At 44.2% G+C, this 16326-nt stretch overlaps 1 protein-coding gene across 1 annotated transcript in view; it reads right to left on the bottom strand.

Annotated features, from left to right (window-relative positions):
- Positions 1-2911: 2911 nt before the first annotated feature.
- The window catches only part of hecw2a (HECT, C2 and WW domain containing E3 ubiquitin protein ligase 2a), a gene marked incomplete at its 5' end in the record, with an annotated part of 28638 nt that continues 15223 nt past the window's right edge, over positions 2912-16326 (bottom strand). The window contains 14 exons of the mRNA XM_079276774.1: positions 2912-3139; positions 4149-4261; positions 4548-4633; positions 6041-6155; positions 7189-7335; positions 7455-7584; positions 8773-8871; positions 9708-9860; positions 10884-10997; positions 11832-11952; positions 13269-13351; positions 13573-13656; positions 13989-14085; positions 14174-14276. Coding sequence (XP_079132900.1) covers positions 3028-3139; positions 4149-4261; positions 4548-4633; positions 6041-6155; positions 7189-7335; positions 7455-7584; positions 8773-8871; positions 9708-9860; positions 10884-10997; positions 11832-11952; positions 13269-13351; positions 13573-13656; positions 13989-14085; positions 14174-14276 — 1557 coding nt within the window. The 3' untranslated portion in view covers positions 2912-3027. The remainder of the gene's footprint in view (positions 3140-4148; positions 4262-4547; positions 4634-6040; positions 6156-7188; positions 7336-7454; positions 7585-8772; positions 8872-9707; positions 9861-10883; positions 10998-11831; positions 11953-13268; positions 13352-13572; positions 13657-13988; positions 14086-14173; positions 14277-16326) is intronic.

A 16326-nucleotide genomic window follows, 5' to 3' on the forward strand; every position in this document is an offset into this window, starting at 1 on the left:
GTACTCGGAGAGACAAGAGGTGCAAGTGCCTTCATCTGGAGGTGAAGCAGGTGATCAGTCTTACCAGTCTTCTGCAGCAGAAAAGCCTCATTATGGAACCGGGTGAACGTACATCCCATCACGTGAAGCGTTGTTGCCCATGCCACAAATCTGATGAGGTGACATGTAAGGATTAGGCGGGAGCCAGAAGTGGGATGTGTTTTTGTTAGACAGAGATAGAGAGCAGGCCTAATGGTTGACTTTGCAAGCCCCAAACCTTTGGTACATTCGGTGCAAAATATATATTTATACACACAACAGGACGGACATACATATACATTTATATACAAAGAGACAAACGGGGCCGCACACATGGTACACAAGCATGTGCTCTCACGTTTCACGAAATCAAAACAGCCCTATTGATTCATCACCGATTCATGAGCGACGAACCATGACCACCGACCTATTACTAAGATAGGCAGACACGCACATGTGAGAGTAACAACACCGTAGAAACATGCTGCCGAGACACTCGCCGTTACACTGTCATAGAGTAAAAACAAACTATTGCATTCGCGCGCCATTCCCGGAACTAAAACTAAGTGACTGGAGCACCTGTATTTCCCACGCCTTGCTCCCATGAGCATGGCTCTCAAGGTATGACAGTGCCAGGTGAGCAGAAGGTCGCAAGCCTCGAGTGAGCGACCAAAGTGACGCAACTTAACCAGCTCCCTCGCCCCCTTTTTTCTGAATGGATAGCAATATCCTCATGCAAAAAAAGCTAGTAAGGACAGTGTGTTGCACTATTTCAGCATGCAATATCGAGCTATAACACAACGCCATCTAGGGGTTTCTGCCTCGGCACGGCTCACAGAGCTGACCGGGAAGATCCCGCATGCATTGGACTGGGTACGAGGGGTTGGTGGTGGTGGTGGTGGGGTACGACAGACTGCCTCCACATCTCGCTTCACATGTGGGGCCCTCTGGCTCTATTCCAGCCCCGCCCCCTGTAGTTTGGCTCCAACAGGACTCTGTACAGTAGGTGTAGTCTTGCATGCACCCCATACAAAACGAGTATGCGTGTGTATTTGTGGGCATGTAAGAAAGTGTGTGTGAGACTTGGGGGGGGGGGGGGGGGTTGGGTCGGGTCGTGCACTTGAGTTAGAGAAATTGAATCACATGCTTATAAGACAAAACTATTGCCTGGCATGGACCTGAATGCCAAAAGTTCTGAAGTATAATATATCCGCTGGTGCTTGTTCCCCATCGACATAGTCATCGCACCTGGTCCGGTCATGCAGAAAGGAGGGAACCACTGGTTCTTTCCTCTGAAGGTGCTGTAGTAACGACAGCACAATTTACCGCCCCCTTGTGTTGATATCTGCTTTGGGAATTTAAAACCACGACTCCTTAAATTTCACCATCTTTGATTTGTGAGACCCATGGATCTGGTCTTTTTCTTCTTCTTTCTTTTACAAGGAAATAAAATAGCTTTCCGTGAGAAATTTCACTTTATGGTCAGGAAAACCCAAGAGGCACTAAAAAAGGTCCCACCACTGCATCCTGACCAGGTTCCTGGGGTGACACCCGGCTACTGTCTTTCAGGTACGAAGGCCTAATCCGGTGCCAACATCAGAGAGAAGCCATCCTCCTTCCTCGAGCACCACCTTAGATTTCCTTTCCCTCCACTTTGTGTTTCGTGAAATCCTCCTCAGGGGCTGAACACAGTTGCTCGAGGTTCATATATTCGGTCACTTATTTGGTACATTCATCCCTTTTCATAGGTTGGGTGGGATCTCATCACTGAGAAGGACCTTGTCATACTTATGAGCGGCCTTCATCTGTCTGTGAGAGAAAGTGCATCTGTTGCTCGTGACGACTGTGTGGAACACTTTTGTCAGACAGGAAGCCTGCACTTCTATCCGACGGAAGTGTGTCAGTAAATGTATCTTGCACAGCGCAGTGAGTGCGTCTGTTCCACTGTAAGAAAGTGCACCCGCAGCATCGCGGCTAATGCTGCAATACTGTGTGCACTATTTGTGTGTGTGTGTGTGTGTGTGATACTGGATACCTTGGTGAGTATATGCAGAAACAGAGCCGCATGTCTCAGGTGTGTTTTCGCCTTCTGTGCCCATGTAAGAGCTCTGATGACGCAGTAGTTGGGTGTAAACGTCCTGACCAGAGCCTGCCGTCATTATCGTGACACAGTCCATCGGTGTCACTGATGATGTGTGACGCGTTGTCCAGCTTATTCAGCAATCGATGAAACGATGAAAAACAAGTGTATTTTCAGTCTACATACAATTTGTGCATGTTTATCTGCGTGTGTGTCTTCATGCACTCCAGTGTATCCCCAACTCTCAGACAGGCAAGGAGGACCAGCCAACATCCAGTTCTAAAATGTCACATCTTTCTATGCTGATAAAAAAATCTTGGGGGAAACACTGGTTTGCAACATTAATAAAAACAAAATGTCTTATGTTGTGTGTGTTTTGTGCAAAGGTGATTAGCGTGTGTGTATTAAAGTTCCTAAGGTTGCAGCCTCGGTGCAGAAAGGACACAGTTTTGAGGTCCGGAGAGGGGAGCTTAGTGTTGTTTTTTGGAGCAGCTGTCTTGGAGGTGCAGGTTGGAGGAGGAAGAGGAGGTGCTAGAAATCCAGTAAACAAGCCCATTAACTGAAGAGATAAAGCACACATGTGGCTCAATGAACAAATGTCACCATGAACACAATATATTGTACTGTACAGCTTTTCAAACCATTCTCCGATTGTCCGCCTCTCTTCCAGAAGGTGTCCACTTGACTGACTTCTATGAGAGATGTGGAGGATCGGAACACAGCCTGAGAGCTGCTGAGTGAAGAAAAAGCCAGTTGGGAAAAAAAATAAATAATAATCAGCTGAGTTGTCCACGGGGTGGGGGGGGGGGGGTGGTTAGTTGCCATTTGAGGATATTAGTTTTAGTTTTCATGTCTCTTCTCAGGGAGAATGGTGTATTTCCAGATGGTTCTCTCTCCCGAGTTAAACCTGCGTGTGAGCTGATTTGAGGTCACTCCAAACCGAACGTGCTCGTTTCCTCGACAGCAGTGACCAGCTTCTCGTAGAGCATGGAGAAGGAGGGGTAAGGTGGGAGGTCCAGACGATTAAAGCAAGTGTGAGCCCTATGGAGACACATACATTTTGAATTTTGTGAACCGTTACACCCCTAATGAATATATATAAATCATGAATAGTATTTTGTATATAAATTATATGTAGAACTTTTAAACCTCCTGTAATATCTTTTTTGAATACGCCTATATAAAATGTAATTTCGCGAATTCTCCACAGGGCCGAATGTGCTTTTTCCCCTTTTAAATAAAGAAGTAAATTTAAAAGATAAATAGTCAAAATAAAAATGGTTTAAATGGATCACCTGTGCCTTTAAGCTACCAGGGCTGTGCTGATATACAGTGTTCATCAGGTTTGGTAAGGGACCATACACAAACTATTGCAATGACGAGGGGGCTGAATCTGTGCTAGGTCCATCATATATACTTTTGCTGAAGCGAGGTTGGGCCTTTTATCTTTTTTCCTCACCCCATATTTATATTTTCATATCAGCCTAACCTTCCAAGAATAAAATATTAAAGATTTTTACAATAGTCACCAATGACAAAGTACAAGTGTAATTAGCAATTGCCAAATCTGGCAATTACCGGCTGACTGACTTAACCAGAACAAATAATAGAAAGAGAATAGAAAATATATCAGACAATGCCTTGTACGAGATCAGACATCTGGATTGTGTGAGGCTTCATACAAAATGTAATGATAAAGTAAGTGTGGGAACACTGGAGTAGAGACTGTTGAATCACTTAGATCCATAAAGGTTCAGTGTGAGTCTTAAAATTGACTTATTGGTCAAATCACTAGTTTATGATTCCATCCATTTTCATCTGCTTATCCAAAGTATTCCAGGCATCCCTCTCCCCAGCAACGTTTTCCAGGCCTTCCTACATACAATATTACATTTAGCAGGGGAAGGCTGATGTAAAATACAAATAGTGAGAAAAAGAAAAGTAAATGGCCCGACCTCCCTTCAGAAAAAAGGAAAAAAATACAGCATCCTCCACCTTTTTCAAAGTGAGTCATTTCCTGTACACATTCATCCCATTAAAGACATCCTACCTGGGTAAGGAGGTGATTTTCCCCCACTTCTCCACACAGAATCTGCGGGGTCCATTACTGCCCCGGAGAGAGGCGAATCCCTCGTAGGGAATGCTGGAGGTGCCTGTCACAAACTAGAGAGAAGAGGGCCACACTCGTCACACAATGTATGAATTATTATTATCATACTGTAATTATTATTATTATTACAGTATGACTCTGACTGTATCTATGGCTGCGTGACTCAAAATGTATGTAAATTAGTCTTTTTAGTTTGAACTGAGAATTGAACTGAGGCTTCAAGAAAAACAGAAAAATGCATGTTGTATAATCCAGTCAACAAGACTCTGCAGCGCCTGCAGGGCCCCCGGCCTCCACTCGGGGGCAGCCCGAGTGCATTCGGTCACCCGCGTGCTGTACCTGCAGTAGTCTCAGCCTCTGCTCATTGTTGAACCTCTCCACAGCTGCCCAGAACCAGCGAATCACTATGTGGTTGTCATGGTAACCTGGGGGGGAGAGATAGACGATGATGGTGCATGAGTGAGATGAATATCAAATAAGGCTTCTCGTCCCCTGTTCCTCACTCACCCGTCCTCCTTCCATCTCTCTACTTCCCCTCTGTGATTTTGGAGCGGGCGCCATCGTTTTAATGTTTAATGGCCGGAGCGGTTTGGTCCGTCTCAGTCGATTCCTCTATTAAAAGGTCCTCACACTGAGTCATGGCCGATTGTCGGTTTGAGCTCTCTTGTCTCTCGGCTGCTGGCGGCTTCTCAACTGTATTGGCCAGACCCTTAAAAAGCCTTTTAATGTGATCTCTTGTCAATGGTTTGGACACTGGCGCTTGCATGCTTGTGCTGTACACAATATGAATCACAATAATGAAATAGCAATCACTCCACCAAGTGCTCATTATACAGTGCATTACAGTTAATATCAACAACCTCATACGGTTGTTGAATAGCTAATGGAAATATTTCTCAAACTCAAGAATCACTATTGATTGTGTAGTGAGTGGTTAATGTGAGAGCAGCAAACATTACAGGGATTTATACAATATGTTACCTTTTTAGATGAACAGAAAAAGGGTTTGAATTACAGGGGGTATGGGGGAGGGCTCTGACCCCCCTAAGACCTGGACACCCCCAAAAGTGGTCAAAACAACAGGTCAGAGGGTTTCGAAACACGAAACTATCCTTCTTACCTTTAATCGTACTGAAATATTACAATATATTTCCCATATTCATGTCAGACACCCCTAAAGTGGGCCAAACCATTTGACGTGAGTGGGCCTGCCTCACTCCCATCACTGCAGTGGCTTGGGCCTCTGCAGTAGGTAGGTTCATGTAAGTAGCTGGCTATCTCGCCAGTTTAATACACTTAACCAGATTTCCTTCAGAGTTTCTGACTTGTGTCAAGTGTGTTGTGACCCCTGACTGCAAAAGTTGCTGTGTGGTACGAGCCCTATAAACTAGTGCAATCGATTTGATTCATCATCATCCACCGGCTGCAGACATGATGTTAAAAAGGACTCCAGTTCACTCATGCATGCGTCTGCGCTGTACTGGCTTCCCTTTACGTCCTGGGGAAAAACCCGCCCACGCATCTACATTCGCCGTGTCATTTCGTCTTACATCTCCCCAGAGGTCAGGTCAGATTTCTGGGTTTCCTGTGAAGGAGAAAATCCCCCTCAGCAATCACTCAGCACTGAGAACATCTATCTAACCCCCCCCCCCCCCCCCCTCCCGCTCAGAACACAAGGTGACTGGTTGCACACATGCAGCTTCAAGTTGTGGACGACTGTGTCACTAGAACATGAGACAGTGTATACACTGCGTATGACTTTGTACGTTTTCTCCCGTCGCTGTCAACACTTCCATCTACGTGTCCGCTCCGCTGCCTCCGTCTCTACGTACCTCCTCTGTACTCAGTGTTGTTTCTCCAGTCTGCCAGGTCGATCTCTGCCGTGCCTGCAATCACCAGCTCCAGCTCCCTGGCGTCAAACACTGACACCAGTCGCACATCCACCACCTCACAGACAGACGGATGATTAGATGGAATAACATACTGGTGCAGCCTCTGATTTATCAAAGTCTTCCCACATACTGTACATCACATTGTTTGATCAATTTCAGAGCACTGACTAAGCCAGTAGATCCTCATGTGAAGATATACACACTGACGCAGATGGCAGGAGGATGAACAATACCGATTTGTTTCCGGTAAATGTTGGATTTGATTTGTTGATGAAACGAGAGGCCTGTAAACTCACAAAGACCCGGTAATCTGTCCTCCTGCCAGGCAACGGACTTAAGCAGGGGTTGGGTTTGTACCAGTTAGGAAAACACACGAGGAAGAAGCAGAATAATGGCGCCAGTCCAGATTACAGTCCGCTCTTGGTGCACTTTGAAACGCTAACCTCACATTAGAGCCAAACTGTGCACTGCACACAAATCTCAACATTCTCTGTAGTTTACAGAAACTAATAACTGTTTCAAGTCTTTCTAGTTGAACAGTATTGTGACACCAGTTGCTTGTTGTTGCTCAAAGAAAAGAAGAAATCCCACGACGTCATCGCCAGTGATCAATCCTGTCACCATTTTCCCGGCCAAAATAATTACAATTCACAATATGATCTCGACAATCATCGAAACGAGTTAAAAATAGCACTAAAACACACTGCGGTCACTTTACCTTACATTTAGCTGACAAACAAACTGTTGCATCACAGACACACATCTGTTTTAGTGAAAAACAAACTCTTAAATAAAGTGATCATAAATCATGAGGTCCCGCTGCGTCAATAAAGGATACATTTAAAAAGAATCTGTGAGCCTCTTAAATGATAATTCCTGTAATTTAATATCAGGCTCTATTGTTTACTTCTCTGCCGTGATTACTAGCGATCAACTTATTGGGAGGGTTTTAATCGCGAACAGCAATAAAATCCTACATCGTCCCATCCTTACCTATAGAGTGTATTATAGCCATAATGTGCTATAAAGAAGAAAAATCATACTTATCGCCCTTTTACACTCACAGCCTCATTAATCATGTGCTGTACCTCATAGAAGCCTCGGACCAGGCTCTCCGTCTGCTGGGCCACTCCTCGCTCTATGCGCCACTTGACCATGCGCTCGATGTACTCCTTCTTGTTCTTCTCTGACACAGGGATACCAGCCCCGCCCGGCTTCAGCTCTCTCTCGGTGATCTGCACAATCACATGCAGACATTGCAGTCTTGAATACGGATGTGTTTTCACCAGGCTGCAGTCACACATTTAATGAAGAAATGCAAGAAGACTCCTCTTATTCAATCCCTCACACACACCTGTCCAAAGACCTCCTCGTTCACAGTGAAGGTGAGGTCCAGCATGTCTTCGATGTCGTTGTCCTTCATCCACTGCAGGCTCTGGTGGAACTCCTCGTCCAGGAACTCCAGGTCACTCAGGTCACATGGGCTGCGTGAACACAGGCAGAGGTAAGGCGGAGCTTGCAGAGAGGTCAACAAGGCACTGATGGGTTGCCCTACTCATGAACCATGGCTGATTGTAAGCAGGGAGGTTAAAAGGTTAATTAGCCCAAGCACAATAGCGCAAGACAGCTGTCCTCAAAGATAGTCAAATGTGAGACACAGCCTGATGCATGGCAGGAAAATAGGTTTGATCCGAATGTATTATGTATCAGGATAATCCACTCGGGTTGTTACATCTTAGTTAGGAGGGATGTGAGATGCTTACCAGGACACAGGCAATAAATAAAAGCATTTTGTTATACTACATTCATTTATAAATATAAATATATATATATATATATATATACAAATATATATATATATATATATATATATTTACAAATATATATATTTATAAATATATATATTTATAAATAAATATATATATATATATATGTACATTTAATGTGCTGATGTGCAAATCAATAAAAGCTGATTTTCATGAAGTTGACACTCACTATTAGAACTCCTTTGTCCTTTAATATATGTTGATATTTCCCCATCACTATTCACATCACAGCATTTATAGATGTAAACAGGAAGCTTAGTGTTGCTATGGAGACAGTGAGTTAGCTATTTATTGCCCTTTCTTAGCTTATATATTTTTTTTCATTTTGGTAAATCGCCTGGATTACGTTTTATACAGAAAGAAACATGAAAATGACGAATATCTGGTTTTTATCGGTTTGTTTTTTTAGCCCCATTGCAGGAAATACTTTTTGCACATTCTCTTGTAATGCAGCATGAAATATTTATGTATAGTCATGAGAAACTACTGTATGTGACTTGTATTACAATCTAAAACACATTTATATTTGCTTAATAAATGCTCGTCTGTATCATAATGTGGAGCCAGGAAAGGATCCATGTCAGTGAAGAGGTTAAGAACCCTTTTTATTGCATAAACATCTGTCCTTAGTGCAGACATTTGGCAGGGTTTGATGTTGTTTGGACAAAGCTATTAATAAGGATGCTGCTCCTACTGCCAGCTGCTGGCTGAGAGGATCTGACTGAAACACTTTCATTCTCAGCACGGCCTTATAGAGTTAGTGAGGGGGATCTGATTGGAAGCGCTGGGGCCCTGCAGGCTGGTGTGGAATTAGGAAGTCAGAGGGAAGCGGGCTGAGGGACTTACATGCGAAGAAGCCCCTTGTAGAAGGGCCGGGTGAAGAAGGCATCCAGCAGGTACTGATGGACGAGGGCCAGGCCCAGGATGCGCCCACTGAAGCGAAACCTAGACGCAGAAAATAGAGGCTAAATCATCCCTTCAAATGATTGTTCCCACCGGGTGTTTAGTAAGGCCTGCTTTGAGCACAAGATGGAGGGAGTTCAATCTGTCAGGTGTCGACAGAACGAGCGTAACGTAGCAGATTGATTTTGAATCTTCTCTCTGCGGATGCATTAACATTGTGGAAGTTAGTCTGCTCGCGTGTACTTGTTTCGTCTATTGTTTCATATAGTATTTAACGAGCTGAAGTGAAATTTGAAGTTCACTTTCCAACTGAGGATGCACCAGATGGTGACATTGTTTCTGACAATAAATACCCCCCCCCCCCCCCCCCAAAAGATTTACTGTGAGAACAATGCATTGAGTCTGTAGCACAGAGACCAGCTGAACCAGCAGGGATGGTGTTTCTGTCCTGTCTGTCTTGAGGACTCTAACGTCAGACATATTGACTTGACATTCTTCAATGTGATGAGAACCATTAGGTTTGTCCAGCGTGACAAACAAACCCCTGAAGACTTGAATTAATGTTGCTTTCATCTTCATCCAGTCATATTATTGTTTTCCTGTCTAGTTGTCTGCCCATCCATTCATCAGTCTGATCATCCATCCATCCGTCCATCCAATCACTGTCACTGAGGCAAAATTGACTGGTGAGCCAACAAATTGCTGATCCAAATTTCCACGCAGCACCCCGCAGATGACTTCTATTTTGGGACCGGCGCACAGCAGTCAGAGCTGGACAAGACGGACACTTTACAGTCAGCACAGCAGCAGACTAACAACAAGCATACGTCAGACAGACTGATACGGCATATAGACACATACATATATGGAGGCCTCACCATTCGTGGTGGTTGTCTACAAAGGCAGACATGGGGCTGATCTGGACAGTGTACGTGTCATTGGCCGAGTATTCAAACAGGCCGTAGTACGGGTTGAACAGTTCTCTGGACACCAGGAAGAAAAACTCTCTGGAGGGCCCACTGTAGTCCAGCCTGCAGTCGTCACACAATGAAATACACAAGCATGTCAGTAGGGAAATGAAATCAGTACATTTTCAACCCATTCTCACTCCCATCTTGTCAAATATGGCAGCCTGATCAGACCATAGACTGTATATAAGTAGTGGACGGAGTCGTCATGACGTCACCCATTGGTTTGATCGGCATTTCGTCTGTTGCCATCTTGTTTTTTTGCAACCAATGAACGGACGTGACCATATTTGGACTGTGGAGGAGTGACGTAGAGACCAGGTAGCCCCGCCCTAAAGCATACCCTGCTTTATTGTTCATTCACTAAATGAACATCATGCCGTATTAACGAATACTTGAAACTAGAGATTGAGACCATAAACTCATGTTTACAATGTTCACTGAGATAATAAATCAAGAGAGAAGTCGCCCCCTGATGCCCATTAGAAAGAATGCAAGTTTCGGACACTTCTGCATTGGCTTCACTTTTCAACACCGGAGGTTGCCGCCTGGATCAGATGTAAATCGGACTCCGCTGCACGTTGACAAATGATGCTAAAGAGGCCACTGACTTAGTGTCTGTATGTGACCAGTTGGGAATGAGAATGTGTTAGAATGTTATGTTGTTCTCCTGAAATTACTGGTGGAGACAACAGTCTCAGCTAAATCTGGTGGTCATGATTTTAACGATACACCCGCATAACCATCGGTTCTTGTGCATTTGCAACAAGAAAAGGATACAATACAGTTATCTGATAACAAAGGATATAATATCAGTCACTGAAAAACACAGTGTAGGTGCTGCCTCTCATCTCTGTTTACAGTAACCCTACTTATTGAGTATTCCATGTGGTGCATTTCTAGCTGCCTTTTAACGAGTACACTGTGGATTTACCGGGCTGTTGACAGATGTGTGTGTGTGGAATTGTACATGGTGAAAGCACTCATTAAGACGTCCCTGGATCAACAACAGTTGAATTCACACACCACACACGTGCACTGTCTAAAGCATGTTGAGGAAGTTCATTGGGAATGCGTCTTTCTCACCCGTCCTCGCCCACAAAGCTGACGTAAAGTTTGCTCCGCTGCAGGTCTTTACGGGAGTAACACATGATTTGGTTAAAGGCGTCCTCCAGGAGGTGGTCCCTGCGTATGATGAGTCTGGGAGAACACACACACACGCACACACACACAGATTTATTGGTATTAGACCCGTGAACATTATAATTCTAACAATATTTTGTATCTACACAACGGTCATGATTAACTTAATAGACTACTATTTTGAATTTGACAATAAAGCCAATAAAATTGACCCTGACCGGAACCTACCCTAAACCAAATCACAAATTCTAATGAGTCTGTAATCTCTCAGATCTTTTGATATCCAAGAGGTCCACAACTGACCCTTCACTATGTTCCGCCCCTCGAACGCAGACTGGCCAATCACAGCGTAGCATCAGCCAGCTCTGACCAGGGTCTGACAGCAATCCAGGCCTGCTCCATAGACTGGCTACGCTTTTACACTGTGATCTGTAGGCTTTGCTTCTATCTCTATCTCTTTAACCTGTTTTCACAGCCAAACCTTCAAGCCTTCAAATACACATCATAGACCCTTCTGTCTGCTTCTGTGTGATATTTCGTTTTTCCCAAATTTAGATCATATTCCTTCAGGAAGGGTTAGTGACAGTGTGGACTCCATGGTAACAGCTTGACGGAGTAGCAGCGAGGGAGGGGGCTTACGGTTCAATTGGATAAACCTAAAACCAATTAGAGCAACGACGGAAAAATGTAAACAGACGACAACGGGCAGAGATGAGCTGTGAGAGGAGCATCAGTATGAGTATAAACGAGTGTTTTACTGTTTTCCATCAGAATTTAAAGATAAAAGGAGTTTTTACTTTGACTGGACCCAGATGAATCTGCAAACTCATGTTTTAATTGCTCTGGCAATGCACACATTCATCTCTTTTCGAATGTTGGGTTTAAACCTACTTGACTTTTCCCGGTCCCTGTCCATAACCTTTGGTCTCCAGCTTTCGATAGAAGTTCCTCAGTTTAGCCTCAAAATCACGCTTATAGGGAGCAGGAGCGCGGGCATTGGCTCGCTGGGTGCCTGAGATATAAATATGAGAGAAAGAGAGAGAGGACAGAGAGAGAGAGAGAGAGAGAGAGAGACACACACAGAGAAAGAAAGGACAGGGAGAAAGAAAAAGGACAACGGTAGTCGGAGTGGGAAACAGACAAAGAAAGGGAGGCAGAGATGGGTCGAAAAAAAAGGGAAAACAGAGAAAGGGAGATTGAGATAAAATGAAATTCGGATGATCGAAAGCTTCAGCCTGAACGGGTAAGGAAAAACTAAATCTGGGAATTGGAGTGCTGTATGCAGGTTAATCCTGGATTGTGATTTTGCATCAGACTGTTGTAGCTGTCATTGATTGGAGAGATACACAGAGACACATCTCTTCATCTGTCTGTGTTTTGGTTGAATAGTTCAAGATTAGCGGTAGCTTCAGTATAGATAGAGTGTGCACAGGAGGACAAACACACCGGCACTAAAGAGAGGAAGCGTGCGTTTGTGTATGTGTCAACTACTTAAAAAGGAAAAAGTTGCCACCTTTCATGTAGATGTCCAATCAGGGTAAATGTAGTCGATTAAAGCAATAAATTCCTCTGCAAGTGGCATATTGACCCAGATAGTTGAGTCCTGCTCACGGAGTGGGCCTTACGTGTACCAGGATGAATCGCTTCCGACGCCCAAAGGTTCCATGAATCTGTGCTTTGTTTTTGTAAACGGTCCAGCTGTTTGCCGCTGACAGCCGGCTCAGCCGCTGCCATGTTGAGAGCCGTGTGGAGGCAATTGGCCCATTTCACAGCAGCCAATTTGACATGTAATCACAGGGTAAACACATCATGTTAATTATGGTCCCATTATAATTAGTGTGTCACAGTCATTCCAGTGAGTCAGGATGCACCAGGGCTCTGGCCAACCTGAATGGAACAAGGCCATAACTAATTCATCACACCTGTGCTTACCCTACAATGACATTTCACAATGGCTGCTGTGAAAAGGGCCTCTCCCTCAATCAGAGATATGCTCTGAATTTAGCACCTTTGAGGACTTGAGGGGACTAGAGGACAGCAAACTAAGTGTGCATGTGTGTCGAGGTTGTGGGAAGAAGAGAGAATGTGAGTGTCCATGTAAAGCACGTCTTTTGTGTCTTAGTGTATTAATGTTTTATATTAGCCTGACATCAACTTGTGTTACATAGGAATGTACTGTGAAATTGTTTCTTTTATTTAGTATACAATGTAAACCAAACCTCACGGCGGAAGGCGTGAAATGTAATAAAGAGACAGAACTTAATAAAGACGAGTAAAGGCGTATCATGCCAATAAAGTGGCTGCAGACAGAGCGAGACAGACACTTACCAGGGGAGCTCTGAGGAGACGAGAGGCAGTAATTTGGGTGGAGCAATGGCGGCACATATGACATCACCTCCTCCTCAAATAGGCTGGAGACGAGAGAGAGGAACACACGCGGAACACAGTCAGAGAGGAACAGACATGTAGAAATCCTACATCTTAGAACAGCATAGTATCAGCATAGGTGGATCAAATTAAACTTGTATTCCTGGAAGTGGTGGAGCCAGCTGGTTATCTTCTTTGTTTTTTGACAAGTGTCCATTAATCAGTCCGCCACCCCGCCACACAAACGCACATGAACAGCACTCACCTAAGCAGCATGACGAGGTCAGCGTCGCTAGAGAGACGAGCCAGCCCTGTGACTCCCTCACTGCGAATAAACTGCACCTTCTCCCTGCGCGCACACACACACACACACACACACACACACACACACACACACACACACACACACACACACACACACACACACACACACACACACACACACACACACACACACACACAGCAGCAGGTAAAGTGACACAATCCATTTGGATTAAAGGTTAACTGTGTGTTTAGTTTGACTGATGATGATAATGGAGGTGTTGGATGTGAGAGCGAGCGAGCGAGCGAGCGAGCGAGCGAGAGAGAGAGAGAGAGAGAGAGAGAGAGAGAGAGAGAGAGAGAGAGCGCGCAATGATGGGGAGGAAAGGGAGAGGAAAACAGAGAGAGCGAGAGGCATACTTGAGCGAGTGATTCCTGGCGAGTTCGGGTTGCCTTTCCTGCAGGATCTCGACGATGTTGGTTTGCCGTAGAAACGCCACTATCTTGTCATTGTAGGCTGGAAGTAAAATGAGGAATGTGTATTTATATCTGTGTCTGCTTGGTCACACTGTTGCATGCGCACATTTTGATTCTGCCTGACCTACCCACAGGCACCACATCGTGGTACTGACTTCGACTGGAGCCGCTGAAGGTGCTGGACGGGCGGGGCATGATGGGCGGGTTGGCTTGGCGAGAGTCGTCCACCACCTGTGACAAAAGGACACACTACAGTTCAGGTCGCATCCTAGTTCTGAGACCGGTCTGCCTGTCAGGATACCCGTCACTTTAGCATGGTCTCGCCCCTTAACTACACTTCTTATTTCTTATGTGTCTGCCAACCATTTTCCATAGCATACCACATAGATTTACAGTCTCCCAAGCAAAACGTTGTATAAAAATGACCTTGCATATATTCTGTATTGGTTTTAAAAATAGGTATCACAGTCAGCACAGTATTGAAGATTTCAGATGACTGTTGTGTATATCAGAAAGCTACGGAAAAAACACTACAAAAAAATGATTGGTTATTTATTTCAAGTCTGATCTAAATTGTTTTCTCTCCAGTGTTTATGACTTCCGTTGGACAGTTGAAAAAAGGCTTTGCCTGGATAATCTTTCTAAGGTCCTTAAAACAAATCATATCTGGGACACAGGTTTTGGCCCGTGATTGTTTATGTCAGGATCATTTCGATGTGTTTGTTGTTGCAATACTAATGTCGGCCACAAGAGGCTGAAGTGTTCTAAATAGCACGGGGAAAAAATCATGTTTTCGTTCAGGTGAGTCCTAATTGATCCGTGCACTCTATACACAAGCTACATATATTGTGTTCTAGCAAGTTATGTAAATTAAAACTCACCATGAAGAAAACGTGAATGCTTTTAGTCCTCTTGGGCGAGAGTGGTGCACTTCAGCCTCTTGTGGCCAAAAATCAATAATGTAACAACGAACACTTGACTCTGACAATTCAAAACAAATAACTCACCCTCTTTTTTACCTCTTTCAGAAGAAAACATGATGAAAGATGATCCTGGCAAAAACTCTTTTTTTCACCTATTCTTGAGTCATAAACACTGGAGAGAAAACTATTTAAAGCCTAGAAGTCAAACTAGAGCTGGTCCTTTTCATTGTTTAACAGGCATGTCAGATTTGTAATTTTCTGTAATAAAAAGGTTTTTAACCGATCTCAAATATCAGAAATGCTACAAAGCCCTTAATTTGAATTATTCTAAACATTCCCTGCTGTGTTACTATCAATACACAGGAGACCTTTCCAAAACTATTACCATAACCAGACAACTAAAACCAATAACGTTGTGGTTTTTAGAGATTCAAGAGGCAACAAAGGCCTCTTGTTCGCCATGGCCCCTAGAGTTTATAGTGACTGAGTGATGCTGTCATTCCTACATACATACACAGAGCTTTAGAAGAGATGAGTGGCAACAAGATAGGAGCAACCTGTCAACATATCGTCACCTTCCTAAAATAATGGCCTAAGTCATTTTTTCACAAAAATGATTTTGTTGCCTAAATCATCTCCTTATGACGCTGGCCACCTCAGGTAAAATCGCCGACATCCTCAGATGAACAGATCATGCTATTCTACCCCTGTATATAATGGCCTATGTCAGCGGTTCCCAAACTTTTTAGGCCGCGCACCCCCTTCTACATCCCGACTGGGTTCGCGCACCCCCCCCCCTTAATAATAAAAAAAAAAAAAGAAGCAACAGAGCCTTTTAAGCCTTCATAGCCGCATAAGAATCGGACCAATGAGAGAACAGTTTGCTCGCGCGTGGCATTTGTTTACAAGATTTAGTCCGCTGTTAAATGTTGCAGTGTGAACACAAACCGAACAAAGGAGCAACTGCAACAAAGCAAACGAACTGAAGGTGTGAAAACGCCCTGAAACACTGCAACAAAGTTTCAATAACTTTCAGTGACACAAGGCGTCACTTTTAAAGAGCAATACGGATGCGAGGACACACGCACAGGCTCAGAGGCAGATTATCACATTTAATTTACAATTAATGAGCGACTAATGCAGCCAGGATGTCTTCGGACAAAGCATCGATGCGGCGCGACACAGTGTTGTTGGACACCGGGATCATGTCCAACTTTTTTGCTTCTTTCTCCCCAATCATACATTCCACCATCTCTCTGGCAGCTGGCAAGCTCACGTCTTCGGCGATTGTGTGCGGTAGCCCCTTTCTCGCTATTCTGTAACCAGATATGAAGCCCGTAGTGCGTCATTTATAGACC

Source organism: Melanostigma gelatinosum, assembly GCF_949748355.1.
Source record: "Melanostigma gelatinosum genome assembly, chromosome: 10".
Lineage (NCBI taxonomy): Eukaryota > Metazoa > Chordata > Actinopteri > Perciformes > Zoarcidae > Melanostigma > Melanostigma gelatinosum.